General features: G+C 35.3%; 1 protein-coding gene across 1 annotated transcript; it reads right to left on the bottom strand.

Annotated features, from left to right (window-relative positions):
- Positions 1-1,566: 1,566 nt before the first annotated feature.
- On the bottom strand, positions 1,567-2,756 carry LOC135208922 (uncharacterized). The gene is made up of 2 exons (XM_064241486.1): positions 2,680-2,756; positions 1,567-2,306 (listed from the first exon to the last, which is right to left on the bottom strand). Exons 1-2 carry the CDS (start codon positions 2,680-2,682, stop codon positions 1,671-1,673), a joined length of 639 nt encoding a protein of 212 aa, XP_064097556.1. The 5' UTR covers positions 2,683-2,756; the 3' UTR covers positions 1,567-1,670.
- Between the last annotated feature and the right edge of the window lie 7,244 nt (positions 2,757-10,000).

Genomic DNA, 10,000 nt, shown 5'->3' with positions numbered 1-10,000 from the left:
ACAGGTGATTTTGTTTCGTGGTACCATAACACACACTGGGTTTTCTCCTGCAATGACATCATTTCTGCTATTCTTGACTCAGCTAGCGGACAGAGTGATCACAGTGGCATCTGTAGGCAAACAAAAGAAACTTTCGTAATTGCGCAACAGAATGTGAAAGTTGTATGGTCATATCCACAATACTTTTAAAGTTATTAATTTTATTAATCAGGGAATGACTTTATGGACACCCTGTATAACGCCTATAACTTAGATAAGTACTTGATATCATTAAACCTTTTTCTTTAAGGGATATCCAGCTAGTTGTTATTGCCGTGCTTTCAGTGAGCCTAGAGCCATGAAAGATAGTCAAGAGAATTGTGATCTGGGACCTTAACCTTCATTTGGAACAATACAGTTGCCCTTGAAAATTTAATTCTATTTCGTGAGATGATTCAGCTCTTGTCTCACACATAGGTTCCCTTCTGGTGGGAATGGAATTACTAATTGCCTTATGACATTTAGAATAGATCACTACGGATGTGGCAGTATTAGTATAACGTTCCACATTTTTCTATTCATACCATATCTGAAATATCATACTCCTTCCTCCTCGAATGTTCGCAGATTCTGCGAATTGTATTTTATAGGAAAAATCAGTCAGAACGATTGTTTTCGTTTTATTTTTAATTGTACTTAAGGAGATCATTGATCCCCTTACGTTGGTTTTCAAAAGGTAACTTATGGCATCCAGTTGAAAGTCTATTTTAACGAATCAATGTCCTTATTTATTTCATAGAGCGCCAGCAAACCAAATCTAACAAGATCCTAAATAACAATGGCATGGAAATTAACTCTTTAATTTTAAAAGGAACTATACGGCAACGTGGAATTGCAGTGGATCTTTTCATTGGTTTTCTTGCTCTGTTCACCTTTATCTCTCTATCGACATGCACGTCTCTTATCACAGCTTTGCTTTGCTCTTTTTCATGAATGGACATTCATTTCAGTGGAAGCTTACTTATATAGATATTTCTTCCTTTCTCTCGTTCCCTTTCAATATTTATTAATGCTGCATAATATAATAATAATAATAATCCAATAAAAGTACCGAGACTTCAAAACAGTTACTGTACTATCATATTTAAACACAACCTTTGGTCTCGTCATAATCATATTAATACAAAAAGATTAACTTTGACGCAAAGTAGACTCAAGAAATTTCAAATCACATATCGTCCTTATTTAATCTGCAATGCTCTTCTGAACATTTTGAATCAAAACCCGCACTACATGGGCATATGGGTCATAAGGATAGCTTTAACCCAAGAACAATTTGCCAATTAAAACTTTGTTTTCCTTTCACCTCACTCAGGCTCCAACTCTATTTTCTCCTGAAGAATAAACTCACTGTTGTCTTACAATTCCACCTGTACATACTATAACATATATTTCTATATTGTATATATGTATATATATGTGCAAACAAACGCACACACACACACACAAATATATATAAATATATATATATATATATATATATATATATATATATATATATATATATGATTGTTAAGTAAAACATAGTTGGACGATTAGTACTTTATTTGCTTAGAAGTTTTTGAAAATGATTACTCAATATTTTTTCCACATTGAACCGAACGAGGGAATTCGACCTTCATGATATTAGATTAGTAGCGGGGACGATAACCACCGCTGGATCCTGCAAACGAACCACTAGATGCTCCACCTCCAAAAGAGCCACCAGAAAAGCCTCCTGAGCCAAATCCACTGCCACTGGAACCTCCAAAGCTACTTCCAGTGGATCCTCCAGCGTGACCTCCAAAACCACCTCCAGCTGATCCATGTTGTCCAACTCCTCCAAATGAACCACCGGAGCTAAATCCAGCTCCCGATCCTCCTAGAGATCCTCCTCCAAATGGTCGAGAAGTTCCAGCATTTGAGTAGCTTCCTGTGCCTTCAGAAATGAGGTTAGAGTTTATCTTTCCTCCAACAGCCTGTTGCAGGACGCCTGGAAATGGCCATGGCTGGGACGAGCCTCCAGATCCTGGTCTGCCACTTGATCCGCCAGAGGAATATCCACCAGTATTACCACCTGAGAAGCCACCTGAAGACCCACCTGAAGACCCACCGAAAGACCCACCAGAGAAGGTACCGAAGGAAGAGCCTCCACTGGAGAAACCACCACCTGCTCCGGCACCTGCAAAGCCTCCAGCAGATGATCCTCCAGGGGCTGAGTAGCTGTTGCGGCTGTCAGCTACAGCTGCCCCGACCAGAGCAGACAAAAGAAGAGCAACTGGAGTTTTCTGGAAGAAGGCAATGAGTTTTGAGGCTGTTATATTTATGTATGTGTGTATGTATATACGTACGTATATATAATATATATATATATATATATATATATATATTTATATATATATATAACACATATATATATATAATATATATATATATATTATTATATATATATATAGTATATATAATATATATATATATATATCTATGTATCTATCTTTCTATCTATCTATCTATATATGTATATATATATATTTATATATATTATTATATATATATATATATATATATATATATATATTTATATTTAATCAAAACAATAAGCAAGAAAATTTGAATAAAGCTATATCAGGAACAGACCGGCTAGCTTTCACATTTGCTTACCATTTTCAGAGCGGTCAACAAGCGACTGTTGCAGTCTGGGGACGAGTCCTCTGTTATATACTCCGAGGGGGAAACGCAATTCGAGGTCGGTCATTGGGCAAAAGAATCCCAATGCCTCCATATGTCGGGGCTCACAAGGTCATCGAAGTATAATAGCTTTTTTTTTCTTTGAATTTTCACCTTAATCGTATTCCATTTGGCATCATTAAAATGTTCGATCTTTGACCGATGAATTTGCAGCTTTTGATGTTTTTTCTTTTTTCCTTTTAAATCTAATACCTCCGAGGAATGATATTTGATATAGTAATGGAACTAATAAAGAACAATATAATAATAACCCTATCGAAATAATATTAAGAAGCTTATATACACTCGCCCTCGAAACAAATAACTTTTTTTTTCTACCAAAAACACGACAATAATTAAAGTCTTTTATTATTATATCAAAATATTGCAAATATTTCATCATCATTATCCTTCCCGAAATAAGTATGAGTTCATATCCAGCGAGGATCAGATTCCGTCCTGAAGTCGAATTGTCCTGTGCTAAGAAAAACCATCAAAGCCCGGACTATATATAATACACACACACACACACACACACACATATATATATATATACACACACACACACACATATATTATATATATATATATATATATATATTTATATATATATATATATATTTATATATATATATATATATATATATATATATATATAGATATATATATATATATATATATATTATATACTATATATGTTGATATTTTAGCGTAGCCACACTGATTAATTAAATATATGAACACTTCTGCAAACTTTTTTTTTTTTTTTTTTTTACAAATATTCATTAAGATGATCAAGCCAAGACAAAATTCATGACAATCTTACGGCATCCTGGAAGAGACCAAAAGAAATACAATTATGACGATGAACTTCCCGTAGCTACATAAACAGGGCTAAGATTTTCCAAGAAAAATAGGAGCAACGATTCCACAATAAAACTTCGGTTAAAAGATTTATTTTGGTTGCACACACGCATACACACACACACATATATATATATATATATATATATATATATATATATATATATATATATATATATATATATATATATATATATATAATATATGTTACAGGTCTCATATTGACCAGGGCATTTGCGAGAGTCACATTCCTTTTGGTGAGCACAAAGAGGTCAGTTGGTACACGTCAGGTGCCGGGAGAGAAAACCCCCATCGTAAAGGTATGACACATATTTTGTAAGACTTAGAAAACCGTTACCTATGTCAAGAGATAGAAGTGTGAAATACAATCTTTACTTAATTGCTTTGAAAAGAGAGTGATGTGTGAAGTGTATCTTTTATCCATTGTTATCTTTATTACAGATTGGTTATATTCCATGGTACTAAAGGCGGGATTCTCTAACCAGACTAATATAATGAACTTATTGACATTTTGGGTCTGGGAGTGAATTCTTAGTCAGGAGGGTAGAATATTAACTTACTAGTTTTCTTTATGGGCAGATTTGGGTTTTTGTCATTATGACTTTTTAATAATTTTGTTCTATTCTATATTCAACTGCTTTGGGTAATAAATAGTATATTTTTACACTTACGAGATCTTAATAGCCTAATGACATGGTTGCAGACAGAGGGCACCATTGACAAAAGGTAAGGGTTTCCAATTTGTGTAGTTTTAATAAAAGGGGGGGGGGGGGTAAGATACATATGCATTTTTTGTTATAATATCAGGAAAAATCAAAAGCCCTTCTTATTATAAGCACAAATATATATAGGCAAATACAACTGTGCATATTTTAACCACAGCAGGACTTGAAACTTCTCCGACTCATCTTCAATGAAGCAAGCAAGCTGAAATTCTCCATCTTTGAAGACCATATATTTGCTTTTGCTATTTTCCCAGTAGTAGCTAATATATGAAAACTGACAATATAAACTTGAGCCAAAAGTTAAGCTATACCATAAGATGAGGAATTTCAGACTAAGAATACTTCGGTTGAGGTTCCTTCAAGATACCTGATATCTGATTTACTGTTCGCAAAATCTGGTTTCCATTCAAGGAATATTATATATCCTAGAAAATTTGAATAGTGAATGAAGAGAGGATAGTGCCGAATTCACTTATTATTTTATAAATGCATATCCAGGTACTTCTCCCAAACTACACATACTTTTAAGGTTTTTGGTTTCTGAACTACATTTCTTTTTCCATATAAACCAAATTTATTTAGTACAAGCTTGACGGTGAGCTAAGCGCTACACTGCTCGGAACCCGGCGCTTCCCATCATGTTTCCCATACCTTATCCCCTACCTATCCCGTCTCCACCCGTTGCGAACAAACAGGTTTCAAGGAAAAGGGTGGATGTGTCATGTCTCCCCTACCATCCCTATGTCCTCCCTACCCGACCCCCACCAAGGGCGGACTAAAATAAGATCCACTCAGATTTTATTATTATAGACAGATAAGACTTTCTAAAGGGTTGTGTCAAGGTTGATGGCAGCAATTTTTGGTCAGTCGCTCATCTTCCAGGGGGCTTTATAAAGAATCCTGGAAATTACAGCATGTCGATTGTACTTTGAAACTACTCTAGATTCGAGACAGATTGTAATCTTACAGGAAATAACTGGGTTCAACTGATATCCACTGGGATTTCACGAGACTGCAGTAATTTTTTTACTTGACTGGTTAATCATAAGGCTCTTAAATATAACGTCTACAGTTTAGATAAGTACTTGATATCATTCAAGCGTTTTCTTTAAGGAATCTCCAGCAAGTTGTTATTGCCGTGCTTTCAGTGAGTCTAGAGCCATAAAAGATGGTCAAGAGATTTGTGAAGTGGAACCTTAACCTTCATTTGGAACAATCATGTGATGATTCAGTTCTTGTCTCACAAATGGGTTCCTTTCAAATGAGAAATGGAATTGTAACTTGCCTTAATTGATATTTAGAATAGCGCTGTAGTCAGTAAGATAATGCGGCCTATCTTCAGTGAAACTGAGACCTTTTTGATTACTTAATACTGTACTGTGCCAGTTTCACTGTTTATTCTTAGAATACAGTTCACCTATTAGGATATCTGTTTCCTTTCAAGATCTGTATCAAGATAAATGTTCTAAATGCAGTCTCCGCTTATTATAGCAACGGTGACTATAAATTAAGACTGTCTGTGGCTTTGGAATTAAGGACTATTACTCACTTTATAGTGTCAGCAACTGTATTCTATTATGGTGTCATAATATCATGAATCCCAGTTTCAGAGTCCTTTTATTTTTTATGCTACCTCAGACAGAGGTACCTTCATTGTACTAGATTATAAAGTGGTCAGCGGTGAGGGACTGAAGGACAAATCTAATAGAGAAAGGAATGTCTTCATCAACTATGCTGTTCTGTTGCGACATAACATTTTCCTGTAAACAGATGGTTGAATTTTTGGTTGAATCAATCAATCTTTCCTTGCTTACATAGGGATGTTCTATTCTTCAGTTTCTTGTTCAGCACTATGGTATATTTTGGTTGGCTAACTCCATAATTGTCCTACTTTATAGTGCTGCTGAGGCAGCCAGTATCTAGCAAAGGAGTGGATAGCTCAACTCCTGGTTTCCTTAGATCTTATATAGGTGTGGTTGCTACAGGCCTAAGTGCAGTAGTTATCAGGTTGATGAAAGGACGTTGACAATCACTCAAGAACTGATCTATAATTCTTTAAGGAACCGGCTATGGAGAACTGTTGTTGATGGGATCTTCTGTGAATATAAAGCTATTATTATTGGCAAGAAAGAATTCAACAACATTCCTGCATTGCATTTAGTGTTTACTGACAACGTCAGTGTTAAGGTTACAAATACGATGACGTAGTATGCATAAGATTCAACTCTTGTTAAAGTCATTCACTTTCCTTCAAGTGTGAAATAAAGAGATTTAGAACAAGTCAGTAAGTGGGGTATAAGGTTTAACTTTATTGAATTTAAGAAAGCATTGAATAGCTGATATTCTACCACGTTCATACCTTACGATCTTATGTGAATTAGAAATGCTATTGTTTATATGTCTGATTAATTACCTAATTTGAGGTCACATTAGACCTAAAACATTCGTTGCTAACTCTGAAAATAATACGTCAGACAACATAGTATTAATTGCAAGATGTCATGAATGAACAGATACGATAATACCAGTGTTACGTTTCTCATTTTTCTATTCATACCATATCTGAAAAATTATACTCCTTCCTACTCCAATGCTCGAGGATCTTGCTAACTGTATTTTACGGGAAAATTCGGTCAGGAAGATTGTTTCCTTTTTATTTATGATGGTCCATAAGGAGATAATTGAGAGGTATCATTTTTGGCTATACCCATTGCGTTGCTTTTCAAAAGGAAACTTATGGCAGCCAACAGACTACTTTAACGAATCAATGTCCTTACTTATTTCATAGGGGGGGAGCAAACCAAATCTGACAAGGTGCTTATTCGTTATTACAATGGCATGGAAATTAACACTCATTAATTTTAAAAGAAGCTTTACGGGGACTTAGAATAGCAGCGGACCTTTTCATCGGTTTTCTGGCTCTTTTTACCTTTATCTCTTTATCGGCATAGCACGTCTCTTACGTCAGCTATGCTTTGCTCTTTTTCAAGTATGGGCACTCAGGTATGGCAGCTTCCTTTCTCTTGTTCCCTTTCAATATTTTTTGATACTGCATAATATAATAGCAATAAAAATCCAATAAAAGTACCAAGATTTCAACACAGCCTTCGGTCGCGTCACACTCATATTAATGCACAGAGATGAACTTTGACGCAAAGCAGACTCAAGAAATTCCAAATCACATACTGTCCTTAATTAATCTGCAATGCTCGTCTGAACATTTTAAATAAAAACCCCGCACTAGATGGGCATATGGGTCATAAGGATTGCTTTATCCTTTCGAGATTCATCTTTAACACATTTAACTTTACATTTGCAAACAATTATTCCTCTGGACCGATCCTTTATATTCTTTCCGTTCTCCATACATACCCTACACACCATGGTTAGTTATTCTGATACATTATCACCAATATATAACGCCATCTTAAGCTCTCAGTGCTCTCTCACTATCCAGCATTTCAATTTCCCTTTGTGGATACTAAACAGATCATCCCAAAAGTATCCAAAACTTTACTGTTACACATTCCATCAAAACCTCTTCCAAAATATTATTTTCCTTAACAAAGTCCTGTGGTCTTTGCAGCTAGCGTCTTCCTATTTTACTCTTTTAACCTTAGAATAATTTGCCAATTAAAACTTTGTTTTCCTTTCACCTCACTCAGGCTCCAACTCTATTTTCTCCTGAAGAATAAACTCACTGTTGTCTTACAGCTCCACCTGTACATACTGTAACATATATTTCTATATTGTATATATGTACATATATGTGCACACAAACGCAAACACACACACACACACACACACACACACACGCACACACACACACACACACACACACACACACACACATATATATATCATATATATATATATATATATATATATATAGATATATGATTGTTAAGTAAAACATAGTTGGACGATTAGTACTGTATTTGCTTAGAAGTTTCTGAAAATGGTTACTCAATATTTTTTCCACATTGAAACTAACGAGGGAATTCGACCTTCATGATACATACATTTTTATATTATATATATGTACATATATATAATATATGTACATATATTATATATATGTACATATATATATATATATATATATATATATATATATATATATATATGATTGTTAAGTAAAACTCAGTTGGACGGTTAGTACTTTATTTGCTTAGAAGTTTCTGAAAATGGTTACTCAGTAAAAATATTTTTTTCCACATGAACCTAACGGGGGAATTATTCGACATTAATGATATTAGATTAGTAGCGAGGACGATAACCACCGCTGGATCCTGAAAACGAACCACTAGATGCTCCAATCCAAAAGAGCCACCAGAAAAGCCTCCTGAGCCAAATCCACTGCACTGGAACCTCCAAAGCTACTTCCCGTGGATCCTCCAGCGTGACCTCCAAATCCACCTCCAGCTGACCCATGTTGTCCAATCCCTCCAAATGAACCACCAGAGCTAAATCCAGCTCCCAATCCTCCTAGAGCTCCTCCTCCAAATGGTCCAGATGATCCAGCATTTGAGTAGCTCCCTGTGCCTTCAGCAATGAGGTTAGAGTTGATCTTTCCTCCAACAGCCTCTTGCAGGACGCCTGGAAATGGCCATGGCTGGGACGAGCCTCCAGATCCTGGTCTGCCACTTGATCCGCCAGAGGATATCCACAGTATTACCACCTGAGAAGCCACATGAAGACCCACCAAAAGACCCACCAGAGAAGGTACCGATGGAAGAGCCTCCACTGGAGAAACCATCACCTGCTCCGGCGCCTGCAAAGCCTCCAGCAGATGATCCTCCAGGGGCTGAGTAGCTGTTGCGGCTGTCAGCTACAGCTGCCCCGACCAGAGCAGACAGAAGAAGAGCAACTGGAGTTTTCTGGAAGAAGACAATTATGAATATATATATATATATATATATATATATATATATATATATATATATATATATATATATACATATATATATACACATATATAATATACATATATATACATATATATATATATTATATATATATATATATATATATATATATATATATATATATGTATATATAAATTGATCAAAATAATAATCAAGAAAATTTTGATAAAGCTATATCAGGAACAGACCGGCTTGCTATCTTATTTGCTTACCATTTTCAGAGCGGTCAGCAAAGCGACTGTTGCAGTCTGAGGACGAGTCCTCTGTTATATACTCCGAGGGGGGAAACGCAATTCGAGGTCGGTCATTGGGCAAAATAATCCCAATGCCTCCATATGTCGGGGCTCACAAGGTCATCGGAGTTATAATAGCTTTTTTTCTTTGAATTTTCACCTTAATCGTATTCCATTTGGCATCATTGAAATGTTCGATCTTTGACCGATGAAATGCAGCTTTTGATGGTTTTTTTGTTTCGTGATAAATCTAATACCTCTGAGGAATCATTTGCATTATAGTAATGAAACTAAAAGGTACAATAAGAATAATATACTGGGAATCGAATATTAAAGAAGCTTATATACAGTGGCCTTCGAAACAAATAACGTTTTTATTTTTATTTACTACAAAGGTGACGAAAACAAGAATTCCTTTCTTTATATCAAGTATAGTAATCATCATCATTATCCTTCTAGAAATAAGTATGAGTTCATATCCAGC

Source organism: Macrobrachium nipponense, chromosome 37, assembly GCF_015104395.2.
Source record: "Macrobrachium nipponense isolate FS-2020 chromosome 37, ASM1510439v2, whole genome shotgun sequence".
NCBI lineage: Eukaryota > Metazoa > Arthropoda > Malacostraca > Decapoda > Palaemonidae > Macrobrachium > Macrobrachium nipponense.
This window is presented reverse-complemented; position numbering and strand designations above follow the sequence as displayed.